Genomic DNA, 17,333 nt, shown 5'->3' on the forward strand with positions numbered 1-17,333 from the left:
GTTGTTGTTGTTATCATTACTATTTTACTTCATTTTATTTCAATTATTAAACTGTTCTTATCTCAACCCAGGAGTGTTTCTCACTCTTACTCCTCCGATTCTCTCCCCCATCCCATCGGGGTAGGGGGAGCGAGCAAGCAGCTGCACAGTGCTTAGTTGCTGGCTGGGGTTAAACCACAACAGCTTCATTGAGTAGCAATTCATTTAAGTGTAGGTTACTTACTGGTGTTTTACACACAAGATGAAGTTTGAAGAATTCTTAGTGAGGTGGTGATAGGATAGAAAGGAACAGACGTGTTAACTTCTATTATGTACTAAGCTTTTTCATTTTGTGACCCTCCTATTCTTCCCTCTTCATATTGAGAAGATCTCATCTGGGCTTTGCCATGTGATAAAGTGAGGGGACTTTGACAAAGGCCAGCTACCCTCAAATGCCCACACTATTATCACTTGACGTGATATTTGCTCTGTACTAAAGACTTACACTACAGGACTCTGCTGAGAGCTCCAATCACTTACAATTTCTGCTTGTTGCTCTACATGACGTTCTCTCTCCTCCGCAAATTTTCTCATTTCTCTGTTGCGATGGCTCTCAGCTTCTTTTACTTGATTTATGAGTCTCATTTTTTCCTCCAGCCACCTCTTTCTATCAGTTTGATACTTTGCCTCATTTTCCTATTTTAATGAAACCAGAAATAAATCCATAGGTAGAGATTAAGCAAAAAAACCCCCAAACTTAAAATCCAGATGACCATTAAATGAATTCATTTCAAAAAGATAACAAAAATACTAGCACAGCTGTACTCCAGCACATTCCCAACTGTGAGTATTACATTCTTATTTGTTCTTCTCTATTGAAAAAAAATTAATAATTTTCAGCACTTATTCAGACTGCCATGTCTTCATGGAACAGAATTTTTTTTCCTCTACAAATGCTCTGGGTAAGTCACAAACACTATAAAAGTTACACCAAAAGTAATGGTAAAGAGACCCTTTTAACTTAGAAATTCCCAATCTTTTATGCTGCCTTACAGAACATGTTAGAAAACTTACTTCTACTTCAAGACTGAAGGGCAAAGAATGCAGTACAGTTTGAATGGTAGGCAGAGATAGAGTGTACCTAGGAACGCCACTTCAATCTACAGCAACTTTGCCTCCTTTTCTATCACAAATCAAACCTCCTGTCAGACATTCTCCCACACAAGACAGGGCACCTGAAAAGCTGCTTAGAAAAAAGTCTACTTTCTAATCCAAGGAGAATTAGAGGTAAGTCCTCAGCTGAACAGGAAGGGCTTATGGGTCATACAGCAAGCACAAGATCTTGAAAGAGTTTGATTTAGTTGCCCAAGCAACTGACAGGAAAGAGGTTTGGAATGGATATCATGAGTTGGATTAAGACAACTGTAAGAGGAGCCCAGCTACAGAAGCACCGCCCATGGTAGCATAACATAGAGAAGGGTGCACCCCATTATGAGGCATCAGTGATACCATATATTACAAAGACACTGCATCTAGAATTTGCTGCACTGGTGCACTGCAGCTTTTAGAGGAGGTTTCCTTCACCAGTGTAGAAACTTGCCATATCATGCCCTAGCTCTTGAGGATAGCAACACAAGAATATTTAGACTCCTAAATGGAAGTTATGACTTTAAAACTAAGTACGAATTATATCACCGTATTTTACCTTCAGTTCTTTTTGCAGCTTTATTAATTCCTCATTTTCATTTATGTTTTTCTCCTCATTTTTGCTCATCTTTTGCTGCCAGTCACTATCACTCTGGTTACTCAGCGCTCTATATTTCTGCTTCCACGCTTCCAGTTCTAGTCAGCACACAAAATGAGGTCACGTTATCTATAGTTTCAAATGCATATTTGACCACATTCACATCCTTCTACTAAAGTTATTTAGATTTATCAGCTATGACCACAAAGACAAAACAGAAGCCTTTAACTGTTAGAAGTTTATGTACTACATAAAATTAATGCCTAAATAACAGTCAACAAACAAAACCAGAAATTTAAAGCAGCTATCACAATACATCCAAAACCATTTTGTTTCCCTGCTCCCTTTCCATAGAGAGATTACCCAAAACTAATCTGTTGGTCTCTTCTAATTTGGCTTCAAGCACTTGATCTTGTTCAACCTGAGTCTGTTCTTGTTCTTCTAACGTCATCCGCATATCTTCAATTATTTTTTCCTTTGCACACAGATCTGAAGATTTGAAAGTAAATTTACAGATGAGCCCCCTCTTAGTTCCCACCATTCTCTCCCAAAGTACCTTCATTACAAGTCATTTCCCCCATTCTCTGACATCAAGACCTCTATTAGAAAGAAATAGAGCATCTCTACCGAACTATGCAAATCCAAAATTCTTAAGCGATTCTCATCAACTGGATTTAGGTGAGCGTTTCCATGTTAACGTCAGTCAGACTATGGCTTGTATTATATGAGAAACCAGCCATTGTTCAACTGCTAAATGTTTAGAACCTGTTGTGCTAGTTCATGTTTCAGTGTTTGATTTTGTTAAAACGGCCAACTGAAGTGGCAAATAACATTTAATAAGTTACACTGATACAGCAAATCCACACTTTCTCTGGGGCTTATGTTTCTTATTCCGAGACTGTTTATTTGCTTTCAAATACACCTGCTAATAATGATTCAATGAAAATTAGTTCCTGACTAACATTTTAATGTCCAGGTTGGAGTTTCTCAATATATTAAAATGTAACTATACAAGACACTCTGAATTTGTTAACAGCATGACAACTCATTATGTTGTCATTCCACACAAAAAAAATGGAACAATAATGGCTTTTTCTGACCTTTACGTGTTTTCTCGTATTGTTTGGAGATTTCTTCCAGCTTCCCATTATTCAACTGCTCCTAAATATCACATTGAAAGCAAATTAAAGAAAACGTGTTGAAAGAAACAAATATACATGCTAGAAATGAGTAGCTTTTCAATCTGAGGTTTAATAAGTAATGAATAAAGTATTTAAGTCAAACTGTCCAGAATAAATAAGTTTTTCTTATAGTGTAAAGGAGCAATATCTAAGTGTCACTAATCAGAATCAAGGTATCTGCAGGTATTAAGTACGTATTTACTAGGCAAGTTATTCAAAACAATTTGACAATGTCCTGCAGTGAAAAGTTCTTCAAACATCTTTCATTCATCCATTAAAACTGATTTCAGCTGGCTACTCTTATTTTTACCCCAATTTCTGTAAGCTTTCTCCTGCTGCTTGGAAAATTGCCTCACTAATGGATTAGTTAAAAAAATTAAGAGCAAGTAAAATTTAAAAAAATAAAATACCTTTTTAAGTTGCAGGATTGTGCGCTGTTTGATCTCTAAGTCTTCACTAAACTGGTTTTTAATTTTCTGAAGTTCACTAACTTTGTTCCTCAGGGATTCCTCCTCAGATCGCATTGTACACACCTGTAACAATGTACAAAGACAGCAAGCAAAGCTAACATTTAGCTGTAAGCCTTTCACAATCTCCCTAAGTTACCTAAATATCCAAATACTTTAATTAAGAGTCAAATTTTTGCAAGCATCTTAGCTAAATTTCAGGGGCTGGAAGTACATGACACTGTACATCCTTCCTAGGGAAGGATTTTCACCATAGAGTATTACATTTGGTGGGGGGAATAGCCTAATCAAACTACAAATTCAGTTGTCCTTAAAAAAAAAAAAAAAAAAGTTTTCTGACATGCAATCCCATCCAATCCTTGCTACTTCTCAAACAGAGGATTATACACTGAATATTGAGTAGGAAAAGGTCCTCATGTTAGGCTGTTGGGGAAAACAGTAACACTTTTTTTAAGGCTTAACTTTCAAGCCCAAATTCTCACAACAGTCATTCGGATTTTAAGTTCTTATGAGGTTCTAAGAAATCCTACTGCTTGAGAACTAAAGACTAACAATTCACATTAGTAAATGTTATTTCATTTTTTCATTTCTTCTCCCCAACCTTAATAGAAAACATTGCTCAGATTTTTAAAAGTCTCTAGAAGTTAGTGCTTTCCTTTCCTATTAATCCATCTTTTCCTCCCAGAGATCAGCATTTTCCACAAGTCTGAAGTCTGAGGCTTTGAAGTCAGTACAAATAACAATGTAAGGCTACTGTTATTATAAAGATTATTAAGTCCTTCTCCGTAACCAGATTAGCCATAGTTTTCATGAACCTTTTTCAAGTGTATTAATAAAATTTACTTCCCCACTTCAATAACTATACTAGTCTGTGTTTTGACATCTGTTCTTATCTTTAGCTTACATCTTCAATAGCAGAGTAACTTAAGACTCACTGTTACTCTGAATGTATCACTCAAAATAGCCTTATTGTGAATCACTTTTAACATTCGTAGTTTGAGATTTGGGAAAACTGGTTTTAATAACAGAACCCAAAGCCTAAACTTGCAAAAGAAACATTTGGCCTATAGTCACCAACCTCTTTTTGTACTTGTTGAATTTGTTTCTTGGCATCAGCAAATTTCTCTTTCAAATCTGTATATTCTTCCTCTTTCCTCTGCAAATCTTTTTTCAAACTCTGTACAAGGTCAGAGCTCTCCGAAAGATCTTTACGTAGCCTTGCATTAGAAATTATGACACATAAATAACATTAATATTACACATCTCAAAGAAACAGCTTTTACACATTAACTCAGGCACTTTGACTCCTAATTTTATTCATCAATAGAATCTCAGACCTATCAGATCAATTACAATCTTCATAATTTTACTTTTGGATTTCAGCTTCTTATCATATGATCCTGAAGCAACAAACTGCTCAGATTCCCTTCTGAACGCTGCAATTTCTTAAATTTAATTTTTTAAAGTACAGTAGAGCAACCATTTTTACTATTAGATGTCATTACAAGTAACAAAAGGAACAAGATTAATACAAAGTAAATTTAAACTTGATATCTACATCACAGACCTTGTAAGGATCAAAATAAATAAAAATCAAAAGAAAACAGAAAGAACAATAACACTGCAACAAGTACTGCTGTTACAAGTGCTATAGGTTCATGGGTTTATTTTCAAATGGTTGTATTTTTTTAAAAAAAATTTACAGTAAGACATCTTGGACTTTTATTTTAAAACTAATAAAAGTTTTTTTAGATTCTGTAATTGACAATACAAAACAAGACCGCACAAAAGGAAAACCTTTCAAAGCTTTATAAACACAGGGTCAGGGATCCCCAGGCCTTCATGCTAAATTGTACTTTAGAGTGAGTATATGCAGGTACCCACAGATATGGCACTAAAGAAACCCAAGTCAGAAGTAGGTCTACATAGCATATTAAAGCTATTTTTACATGATCGCAATTTCCTTGCCATATAGCAAATATAATCTCTCAGATAAATTTAATCTCTTATTTCTTAAAGATTTAAAACGTAGAGGGGGCTGGGGGAAGTTCTGCCCTCCTACACCCATTATTTCTTCAGGTTCTTATAGTAGACTGTGTTCACCTAGAATAGCTATTACCAAAGCCAGCCGTTTACTCCCTAGGGTTTTTTCTTTTCTTTCTTCTTTTCCTTTTTACCATTCACACTCCTTTCCAAAGAAAACATTGCCTGCTTTTATACAAGTTACAGGATATAACATTAAACTATGTATGTCAGTTTCCTCCAGAAAGGGTACGCAACATAAAACTATTGGAAATCCCCAAATAATTCATTTCCTTGTATGGTACTGTTCTCCCCTACAATAGTTCCACGTGATTTAGATCTATATTTCTGAAAGCATATACAGACAGCTGAGGAAAAACATAGCCAGCAGAATATGCAAATATAAAATTCAAGTAGTGTATTAAAACTTCTTAAAGAAGCAGTTTGGTTAATAAAGTTGATAAACATGCAAATGTGTTATGTAGAAATAAACTGATGTTCACAGAAGGTAGTTTTAACTTGAGTCTATTCGCAAAGGGCTATGAGTTATCTCATTATTTACTTACAATTCTATAGATTGTAATCGCTCATCCTCTTTTTTCTCCTTTTCCTGAAGAGAGTGTTTCATGTTCTCCATGCGGTTCATCAACTGTACAACTTCATCTTTCAGATTTGCTTCTTGATCATTTAATTCTTTCAGTTTTTTGTCAGAATTGGCACATTTCTCTTGCAGAGCTACTGTATTACTTTCTAGATTTAAAATAATAGATTCTTTTTCTTTAAGTACTTCTTCTAACTTTGTTATGCTGTCATCTTTAGCTCTAGAAGCCTCCAAGAGGCATTCAAGCTCTCTTATTTTTCCCTTGTAGCCGGTAACTTCCTCCTCAAACTGTGCAATTAGTCTGTGATCTTCTGCAGCCTGTTTTTCAAAATCCTGAGTTTTCTTCTGGATTTGTTCTTGTAACTGATTCATAAGATCTTTTTCCGTTACTGACTGACAATCTTGATTTGCAATCTCATTTAATTTTATTTTTAGTTGATTATTATAATTCTCAGTGTCATCAAGTCCCTTTTTTAAGTCTTCAACTTGTTGAAGTAGTTCTTGAATCCGCTGACTTTTTTGTGAAGAAGCCTTAATAATATTTTTGCACTCTTCCCAAATGCTTTCAACACTGCAGTGAAAGGAGCTCTCCCGTCTCAGATCTGCTGTAGAAGCAGTTTGGGACTGCATGCATACAGGACTCATTTGCGATCTCTCTGGTTCATCTTTTTGAGAGTCTAAGGAATCCTTTAGATTAACTACATCAATATCCATAGCATAAGACTCTAAGTGACATTTATACAACTCATCTACTTTGGACTGCATTGTTTTAATTTGTGACACTTTATCAATTATATTTTGTTTGGCACTTCCTACTTCATTATTTAGCTGAATAATCTTTTCTTCTTGTTCCCTATTTATAGTTTTCTGTTTGTCCAATTCAGAAACAACCTCCTGATAGTCAGCTCGACACTGCTGAAGTTCTTCACTTAAGCTAGAAGCCCTTTCTTCAGAAGCAGAGAGCTTGAGATGCAAGTTTTTCATCTGCCCGCTGAACTCTTCTTTTTCGTTTTTCTCTCTTCTGCATTGTTCTTCAAGCACAGCTAGCTGACCTTCCAAGGTTTCAGTTCTTTCCTTCAGTGCTAGTATTTCTACATAGTTGTCAGAAGCATTTGTTTTCACGTGTTCAGTTCTCTTTTGCTCTAGATAGTCATCTTCCCAACTCTCCTTCATATTTCCTAAAAAAACAAAACCAACCCCAAAACATACTAGTTAATTAAAATCAATAGTACAAGTCACTAGCAATACCAAATAGCAATTACTATACAAAAAATGGTCACCATCTGAAAGCCACACCCTCATATCATACGGCATTTTTAAGTCCTGAAGTAGTTAAAGCTCCCTGAACAGTTTAACATGCAATAGGTGCCTCTTAGGGTTCTAGACATAGTTTGCAGCAAGAAGTGTTCAGGTGCCTTAAAGAACACTTTGCCACAGCTCTATTCCAGCCTTCTACTGTGCACCACTAGTAGAAAAATCTAGCTAGTTTTACTACTACGTAGTAATACCTATGAGCTAGGTACCATTGACAGTTATATCTAGTTTCCATCTTCACTGGTTCAACAATCCCTTTAATACAGCCAGCAATTATCTATTCAACATTTAGAAGAGCAATGGTATATAATTCTCTGAGAAGTTCCTTTCATACTCAATATCCCCTTACTTTAAAAATAAAGCTAAAAATCCAGCACAAGTTTTTCACTTATCATCTGGGGCCTTCCTCTCTTCTTTTTTCAATTTGTTTCTAAACTAGATATAAAGATAACTATTTATGTCCACACCTAAAGTGTTGCATGTAAAGTTCTCCCAGAAAGATGTAGAACATTCCATTACAACTCCAAATTTCCATAAATATTTTATTAGCTTAAGACTGTTTTTCCCCCTAAGTAACAAGCAATTCTAACTAAAGTCACATGCATTTCACCACCTTCAAAATTGACTCCAGCTGTATTTCAACACAAGTGTTTTAGAATCCAGCTGTGTCCATTTAGTAACATGCATGCTATGCTTTAGTATTTAAAAAAAAAAAAAAAAAATCAAGCCTGACTATCTCTAAGGATTAGGTCATCACAATTACGTACTCCAGGAAGATACTATGGATTCTCATAAGTAGTGTAACTACAGTAAGGTGGAGTTTGGCAGTCATCTTCACTTTGGGAACCTTAAGCCTATGGGTACATGTGTACTACATGAAAACTTGTTGGATCTGTTCAGAGGATGTTTCATAGTTGCTAACTTTGAGTCACTAACAAAAAGTCATACTGAAGCATTAATTAGCAATAGGGTTTTCCACCTCAATTCAGGTTTTGGTTTTTGATTATTTTTAGAGCAATCAAATTCACAGGACACTTTTTTCTTCCTGCTTTTCTGTACCTTTTCTTTTCTGTTTTAATTAGACATATCAAGTGCTCCTGCAAGGCCAGACACAACAGCAGCTTTACTTTGGCTTGTAAAGCCATGCTTCTAAATCCTGCAAGATTAAAATTTTTGGACTGGGAGATGGTTTTCTCCGAAAGCCCTGTTGTGTAGTCCCAAGAAAACATATCAGACAAAATACTACATATTCCTCATACTGGACATGAATTTTACATACTTCACTAAAAGGGAGAGGCACTGAGGCATCTTAAGACATATTTTGTGATCTAAGGTGGCAAGATGAAAAAAGTAGCAGAGCTTAGCCCAACACCTATAGCAAGAAGGGTAAGAGGATTTAGAAGTGATCTAGATACTTTGTACTGACAACCACAATCATACAGCAAAGCAGGATAAATATTAGTGCAAGAAGATACATGATATTCAGTCCAGAAGCTTTTTATGTAAGAAATACTAAGAAAAAGCCACACCCCAAAACGTGGGAGGCAAGTCCTAGAGAAAAGTACAAAACCCTGAACTTCAAGACAAGATAACCTATCTTCTCCCAAAATAAACTTTGGTCATAGGCCACTAGCATATCTAAATTCTACAAGAAAGCCATCACAGTAGCTATGCTCCTTGTTCTCTATTGTGCCAAGTACATTTAATGAGAATGGTTAAATGTAAGTATATGTTAATAAGTTTCATCATTATGGAGCATCTAACTCAGTTTTTAAATCAGATGCTTTATATTCAACACCCACAAAAGAAACATATTTGACATGACTGAATAGCCTGTTCTTCCCAACAACAACAACAAAAAAATCTTAGTGCTGACATTAATTGCCACTGTTAATTATCCACTTTAATTTCTTGTTTGATAAGAGCTATCACTTTTCTATTTTTTGGTTGTTTAAATGAGCTTCAGTCATGAGATTATAACAAACCTACTACTGCCTACTATATCAAGGAGTCTACATCAGCTTAATTTTCCACCCCCTTCCTGTAACATTTATATAGATGGCACCATCAATCCAATATTCATCCCAACCACAGATGGTAGAGACAAATCAGAGATGTGTCTGGTGTGGAGATAGAAGATTGTCTTAAGAAAGACTTCAAACAATGCTTATTTGAACAAGTTGTACAAACATCAGAAATGCCCTACTGGATCACACACCATCAGCTGAGCTAGCCTAGTATTTTACCTCCTTTTGCTACTGTTGCTAGGCTCAGCCACTTCATACAGACCCTTGGTGACAGAGAACCATTTGACAGAGAGCAGCTGGGAACATTGGAGGAATCTGAAACAATACATCCCCGCTTAACAAATTCAGTATCTATGTATGGACCTGTAGGCTGTTAGCTTGCCTAACTACTCCTGGAATCTGAGGATGGTTTGCCCCTCCCACCTTCCAGGGTAGCAAATACTAGAAGTTCACTATCCACTGCATGAAATGCTTTGTTTCATAAACTTAAACTGATCTTGTAAGAGATTGAGCATTCACTCGTTCCTTCACTGCAGAATGTGATGACAGTCCAGCATTCAGCTTATTCACCATATGTATCCTCAGTGTTCTGTGATCATGTGAATTTGACAGGTCTCCTTTTAACAAGTTTTATCGCTCTTTATGGAGATAGATATTTTTCCACTTTCCATTTTCAACCTTATTTCTTTTTCTATCCTATCCTCACCCAAACAATGCCTGGAAGATTTTCTTACTTTCACCTTTTCCACAGGAGTAAGGCAAGAAAGGGACACAAAAGGGAAGACTTTTCATTCCCCTTTCATGTAAGCTTTCCATAGTTCTACAAGAAATGGAAGCCCAGCTGTGTCCTGAAGTCAAGTTAGAGGCAGGCAGATCTTACAAAGACCATTTTGCACTAGTCAGTCCCATATAGCTCAAATCTCACCGATTAATAGACTTTAATGAAATGGATAACATAAGTGGTGGTGTCCTTTAAGTTTCACCCTTACCCTTGAAGGTCTTCAACTGCAGCTAGTTTATTTACCTCATTCTAAAGAGAGTGGTAAGCTCACAGATAAAGCAAAAGAAAGCAAAAAGACTGCAAGTGCAAACATGAAAGCTGCACAAAATATGCCATCTGTGGAGTTAAAATAGTTTTACTTCCATTCAAGTGGAAAGCTTTTCTTCCTTGCCAGCACTGTCATCTTGACCAGAGCTGTGTGTTCACAGCATGCATACAGAATGAAACATCAAGCTTCACAGCGCATAATGCATAACTGAACAATCAGTAGGTCATTGACACCTTTGATGCTTGCTTAGACAGTTTTAGAAGACTTGAGCAGGAGATGCTACTTTCCCAGAAGTCCAGCAACCGCAAGTTTAGTACAAAATAGCTGTTAAGAAATTGCTTAAGAACTACAGCTGAGTCTGCAAGTACATTAACAGATGAGAAAAAAACAGCAGAAAGGAAAGAGTCTAAAAACTAACTTTTATTTTTAGCATTTAGGAGTGAACAGTATAGGACCTGCTGCAAAACAGACGATATTTACATAACAGTTACTTCCATTTACAGTTTAACATAGTAGATTTTCTCTTCATAACATAACGCTTACGCTTCACAACTCTTTGCTTCTGTTCTGGAATAGTTATCAAGTTTTTTTGGAGGACCCCCTGTTGAGTGATGGTAGAAATTGTACCTTTCTTTGGAGGTGGCTCTTCTTCCACAGTAGGCTTATTTTCAAAGCAACGTTTTCTTCCCACTTCCAACACACTTTCCTCACAATCCTTGAATTGGCTGCTTTCAACCACTTTGTTAGAGTTCTTTTCTGCCAATTTTCTTTTAATGGTAGTTACAGTGTTGTCCTGTGTTAAAATAAGATCAATTACTTTGAAGTTTTACAAAGTGAGCACTTAAAAGGCTTAGTAATCTTATATGCAAATATTTTTTACAGAACTATCTGGGTAACATATAGGAATTATCAGAAGAACAAGTCAGTTACAGATCAGTTACTTAAACCAAAAGTAGGTACACCTTCAGATACCAATAAGCACAATGCTTTGCACTGTACAGAAAGCAGAGCAAGAGACTAGGAAACTACAAAATGCAAGCTTGTGCATAAGAGGAGTTTGTTTACCACCTGAAAACAATTTCCAGTGTCAAAAGAGTTGGTGAAATTCCTGATTTGTTCAAAGGGCAAATGGTCAGCTCTAGAAGTCATCACTTTATTGTCATAGTTGGTAGAGTTGGTATAACCACCTTCAGCAAAGCCACAGATCATTTTTATCATGACAGATCTGACGCAATTCGAAAAGTTAGTCAGTTCTGTCATACATACTTTAGACTATATATCTGACTAAGAATAAAGTTTCTTTACTTGCAAGATGACATAAGTGGCAAGCCATGCTGGTTGCCACGGACCAATTACTCATCTTTAAGTACTTCATTTAAAAAAAAAAACCCTATAGAAGAGACTTGAGGTCTGTGGTCATGTTTTAAGTTTCATGCCACACAGTCTCATAGAAGTACTGGACAGAGTTGGAGCCTTGCTCTTGGAAGGAGTAGTAATAGGAAGCATTCATCACAACTCTATCACTCTCAGAGCATTCATACTATTGAAAAAGCTAAGTTGCCGTGGGGCAGAGAGGGGGAATAGAAGATTAAGTATGGTCAAAGCCTTAAGTTTACAGTGGAAGAGAGAAATGGATCAGAGTGCTGACTAAGTTCATTTAAAATGTTCTCAGAACTACTTCAGGTTATGGGACATCAGGCTCAAAGACACACCCACACCCCGCTTAACTGCATGTTTTGATTTTTTAAATGTGTACAGGTTAGCCAAGCTAGTCTTTTGGCATTTAGCAGCTAGCAGTATACTAGCTAGTTGCAAGTTTTATTAATCACATCAAAAGCAGCGATATCCTGGCTATCCACTTGTAGTTCAAACTCTGTTCAATATACTCATATTATTGCTCTTCCTTTGAAAGTGTGTGTGCATGGTGGTGGTAGGTGGAACACACCAGTTTTTGTTGCCAATTTACACAATCACTGTCCTTCTCACATTAACGTCTAACTTCAATTAAATTTGACCTTTTGCTGCAGCAAAGCCTCCTTTCCTTCCTCTTCCATTCAGGCAAAGATAAAGAGACAGTGACGTAATCCCTCTATTCCCACTGCTTAAGTCCTCCCAGTTTGAGGTTGGTTCCCCCCCACTTTAGAGAGGCTCTTCAGGCCCCATCTACAGTTCTCCAATAATAACTACAGATCACTGCTTCTGAAAGTCCCATTTTTCACACACACCCCCTGCACACATTTTGCTGTAACTTTAGTTTCAATGCCAGCTTCACCTGCTACCATTTCAAGCAAGCAGCAATTACTTGCAGAAAATTTCAGCTTTCCAAAATAGTTAAATGCATTATAAGCATAGATTTAGAATTTTTTTTTTTTTGTATAAAGACAATTGAGATGTCTAAAGACTTACATAGTCTTTTACGGTTTCTTCTAAATGGGATATCAAATCTTGTAGTCTCATAATAACATCATCTTTTTGCTCCACAATGTCCATTAGTTCCTGAATCCTTTTATTCTGTATATTCATTTTCTTGGAAAAGAAAGTAGTTCAGTCAGTGTTAAAGTGTTGAACTATACCATGTATTTAGAAGCAAGATCAGTTAAGCTAAGCATGATATAAAAAAAAGCTAGAAGCATACTATAATAGCATTTTAAGCTAATGGAATTTTGTATTAAAGTAAATAATTTTGCACAAGTTTTTCCTTGAGAAAGTTACCTCAGTTGCTTCTTTAAGCTGCTCAGCAGACTCATCCAATTTAGTCATCTGCATTTCAAAGTCTGTAACAGGAAAAGAAGCCATTACATAGTTTACTCAGTAATCCATTTTTCCAGGTCTTCTGGTACTTCAGTAGCTTTTGAATAGATTGATTTATTTTCATGTTGACTTCTACTTATAGGACACATTTCAAAAATTGTTTAGGTTTTTTTGAATAGGAGAATTGGGTCTTGCAACTTGTATAATATCTAGATCATGGCAAAAACCCTCTGTTGAAATTGTATTATGAGGTATGGCTACTTTTTCCTCTACAAATGTTCCACAGGATACCTGAAAACCCTGCATCAGCAAGATGTAAAGAAGTGTGGGGATTACAATATAACCATGAAATCAAGAATCAATACTGTTGACATTTTACCCCACAATTCAGGAGTCTACAACTGACAGTTAAGTTTTGTCTTATTTATATAATTTATATACTTTATATATATAACTTTATTATAATATAATTTATTTATATAATTTATTTAATTATAACCAACGCCTGTGGAATTGTTCAACAGGAACATACACAAAACAATCGGTTGCTACCTCTATACATATGATTTTGTTTCAAACTCCTGCTCAACTGGATTATCATTTCTATTTTACAGTAGTCAGTCATTTCTTTTTTTCTGCCTTTCACATCACACTTACACCCAGCTCACCTTTGGTTTTCTGTGTCAGCTCTTCTTCAGTTTTGATTAGTTCATTGGTTTTCTTCGTCAGTTCTTCTTTGGTCTTAGTTAGTTCAGCAGTAGTTTTCCCCAGTTGTTTTTCAAGCCAGCCTATAGCTTCCTGTGGGTTCTCTAGGGACAGAATGTATCTGTGTGCTGCTTCTGCCTGCTTTTTGATATCAATGACATCATTCTGCAGAGAATCAATAATGCCTTCAAGATCAATGCAGGTGCCTGGCCCTATGCTATATTCTTCATCCTGAAAGGTAATTTATATCTGTTTAGAAATGGCAAATAATTACACAATAGCCATTATTTCTACAGAAAACTTGGAAGACCATTATGAATTCAAACATGTAAGTACAGTTAATTCTGGCTTCAAAGCCATCTTGTGGGTTCATATGCAATTTGATTGCCAGTTTCTGTCTACCTTCACACACAAGTCTCCATTATCAAAAACCAACTACTTTATTTTTATAGCATTTAATGACCCACCATCACATTCCCTTTCATATCACGACAAAAGCATCCCCTCCAAATTTAATATAAAAGCAAGTTTGTTTTTTTTTTTTCTCCCTAGTTGAATGAACATAGCAAGTGAAGAGTTTTAGAAGGAATTAGAAGAATACATCTGAAATTTTCAAATATGAGTAAGGGTTTGTGAGGTGAAGTAAGTTTGTGGATGCTTATCAAATTAAGCTGTACTCTAAACATTGACTTTATATCTTTCCTCTTTGTTTTTAAAAAACAAAGGGTTCTAAACTCACAAGAGCCAGCCTCAAGTTAAGAGTCTAGTTATGGCTTATGTGTATATACAATTCTCATTGCTTCAGTTGTAGCTACAATAGCCTGAAGGAGGAAAAAGTCTCTGGGACCACTCCAGTACAGTCCATATAAGAAGCCTAAGCAGTCAGCTTCAAATAGGCACTTATTGCAACAGTTTATACCATAATTGCAGCTTTTCTCCCCAATTTCTTTGTACAGTAATTTTCACTTTATGTTGCAGAAATGAAAAAAAAACCCCAAAGATTCCTAAATGCATACCCGAGGCTCAGCAACTACTTCTATGAAACGTGGTAAGTGTATCTTGCTGACACTACAGTTACACAGCACACAATTCCTTGAAACCATCCTTCTAATCCTTGAGATATACCATCACCATAACAGGTAATTAGTAAAAGGGATGGGGGAGTAGTAAAAATACCAGAGGTCCAGCTTGTTCTCTACAAGGCCGATCCTTTAATTTATTTTCTTCTTCTGCGTTTTTAGTATAGCCATTTACAAGTTCCTTGAAGATTTCCAGGCGTCTTTCAGAATTTTCTTCAAGCCGTTCTCGTTCATGAGAAAGGCACTCTCTACAATAGGAAAAAATAAGTCAGCTAAAAGCTAGCCAGTATGACCTGCAAAGAAGTTATTAGTACAGCTGCCTATAAACAAAGATGCTTGTTTGTTTATTTTGGCACAAGAGAACAATACACAAAATGTTGATACACCAAACTGGAAGCATATTTCTCCCACACACAACCCTGAAGAATGAGGGGGAGATGATACACACACAGAGATTACGGATAGTACTTAACTACAGTAATTTTTTTCTAAACTTGAGCCAGAACACCTGTTTGGAATATCACTAAGACTGCAGTAACCAAAGAATTTGCACATGTCACTCTTTCTACAGGCATCCTATCAACAAAGTTCTTCTCTTAGGGAGAGCTCTACAGGAACAAACACTGCTTACAGATTCCACACACCCCCTCCCCCCAAAAATCAAAGCCTTTCCTACACAGTATTTTTCCTGAACTCATATCCAAACAGAGGTTGATATATTAACAGAGGCAGTAAGTCTAACAGAAGAGTGTGGTCTCTTATGGCCAAGAGACAGGTTAAAGAAATAAGTTAGTTTACTTGCTTTTTTTTTTTTTAAACCAGTAACTTTACAACCACTTACAGCTAACTTACTTGAAATCTATTTCCCGCTCAGCAAAATATTGGGCAAATTCTTGTGTCACTTCTTCACGAATTTTTAGTTCCAGCAGTAACTTATTCTTCTTTTCAGTAATAAGTTTGTTCTTCAAGTCTTCTATGAGACTCAGCAGCATCTAGAATTACCATTAGTATTAAGTTTTTCATAAAGAAACAGTTTCCCAGAACTGAGATTTTTCCCATTCCTCAAACACTACAACAATTTTACTCTTCCAGCTGGCAAAAGTTCTTCCAGTTCTTTTATTAGCTTATTCATAAACAGGAGGATTCATGAGTAGATTGAAATATCTGTTTGGTACTAGCACAGCAATTTACAAGTTTGCACAGAGGAGGCATTTGCAAAGAACACTAAGTTTGTCACAAGAATTCTTGAAGTTGTCTTAATAAACAGGCTTATGCTCCAGAGCATTTAGCTCTTGTTTTCCCAATGCTCATTTTTGGGCCAATGTTAATGAAACCTCCACAATACAGTCTCTAGTCCCCTGTTCCCTCCTCCTCATCTTTCCTAGAAGTGACTAAAATTGCTGTTCCTTAAGAACAATTTTCAGAGTTTTCCTGTGCATAGAACACAAAGGAAGGGTCTTCTGTATTGCTAGAAACCAGATAATACTTGCTGTGCATTGGTCATAGGTTACCAAAAGGAGAGAAAGCCAAATTTGCAATTCTTACTGCTCAGTCTGTATTTAGACAGATTTCAGTGTTTACCCCACAAAAGGCACTAAGTCATGAGCAATCCCACTTTCAGTTCTTAATGCTGGATTTGGGTAGATAAGGGTGATCAGAAAAAAAAAATAGGTGAGATGGGGGAAACCAGGAAAAGAATACCTTGCTTCAAGACTCCATGCTACACTAATTCTGAAAGTAGCCATGGCACATACCATATATTCTTCTTTTCCAATAAGAACTTTATTTTCTTCCTGTTTCTGCACTGCTTCTTCTCTTGACATACTATGCTGTTCCTCCATCTCATCATCATCATCATCTTCAATCACATCTTCTAAGCTCCTGTCCCATAGGATAGTAGCTCTTTTCCTTGGGATTGGCATTTTAGTGTCACTAAGTAGTGAAGATTCTCTTGCTGATTTCTGGCCAAATGACTGATCTTGAGGAAGAATAGACGCATCCATAACTAAAACCTACCCAGAAAATAAAGAACAAAGTCATCAGTATTTTTTAAACCTCTACTGACACTTCTAAGAAATACCTGTTGCGCTTTCCTATAGGTCTCCTGAGCACAGCACTTACCCAGCCTATCCTCTGTTCAGAGTCACTACTTAGACCAGTTTCCAGCTAGAGTACAAAGGAGTCACTTTATAGTCTAACCTTTCTTTTGATCCCAGGAACATCAAGTTTCACTGGCTCAACAACCTACAAGAGGGTTGCCACCTCATGCACCAACAGATTTCTGTATTTCCTATACTTTTAGTTTCTAGTTGCATTGCACGAATGTCATCCTACAAATTCTATTTCTTGAACAGCTGTATCACCCTTACAGTCTGCTCCTTCTAGTGTTGCACTTAACCTGCTTAGATAAGCCA

The 17,333-nt window shown here is 36.4% G+C and overlaps 1 protein-coding gene across 1 annotated transcript in view; it reads right to left on the reverse strand.

The window, feature by feature from the left end:
- Positions 1–17,333, reverse strand: part of KIF20B (kinesin family member 20B) — a 41,475-nt gene that overhangs the window by 12,050 nt on the left and 12,092 nt on the right. Inside the window, exons 12-25 of the mRNA XM_075717586.1 lie at positions 16,674–16,931; positions 15,772–15,911; positions 15,017–15,167; positions 13,804–14,071; positions 13,097–13,158; positions 12,791–12,910; positions 11,012–11,177; positions 5,960–7,172; positions 4,450–4,588; positions 3,315–3,437; positions 2,824–2,884; positions 2,087–2,212; positions 1,685–1,821; positions 520–675 (exon numbers count right to left, since the gene is read on the reverse strand). Coding sequence (XP_075573701.1) covers positions 520–675; positions 1,685–1,821; positions 2,087–2,212; positions 2,824–2,884; positions 3,315–3,437; positions 4,450–4,588; positions 5,960–7,172; positions 11,012–11,177; positions 12,791–12,910; positions 13,097–13,158; positions 13,804–14,071; positions 15,017–15,167; positions 15,772–15,911; positions 16,674–16,931 — 3,120 coding nt within the window. The remainder of the gene's footprint in view (positions 1–519; positions 676–1,684; positions 1,822–2,086; positions 2,213–2,823; positions 2,885–3,314; positions 3,438–4,449; positions 4,589–5,959; positions 7,173–11,011; positions 11,178–12,790; positions 12,911–13,096; positions 13,159–13,803; positions 14,072–15,016; positions 15,168–15,771; positions 15,912–16,673; positions 16,932–17,333) is intronic.

This window comes from Pelecanus crispus, chromosome 10, assembly GCF_030463565.1.
Source record: "Pelecanus crispus isolate bPelCri1 chromosome 10, bPelCri1.pri, whole genome shotgun sequence".
In the NCBI taxonomy this organism is placed as follows: domain Eukaryota; kingdom Metazoa; phylum Chordata; class Aves; order Pelecaniformes; family Pelecanidae; genus Pelecanus; species Pelecanus crispus.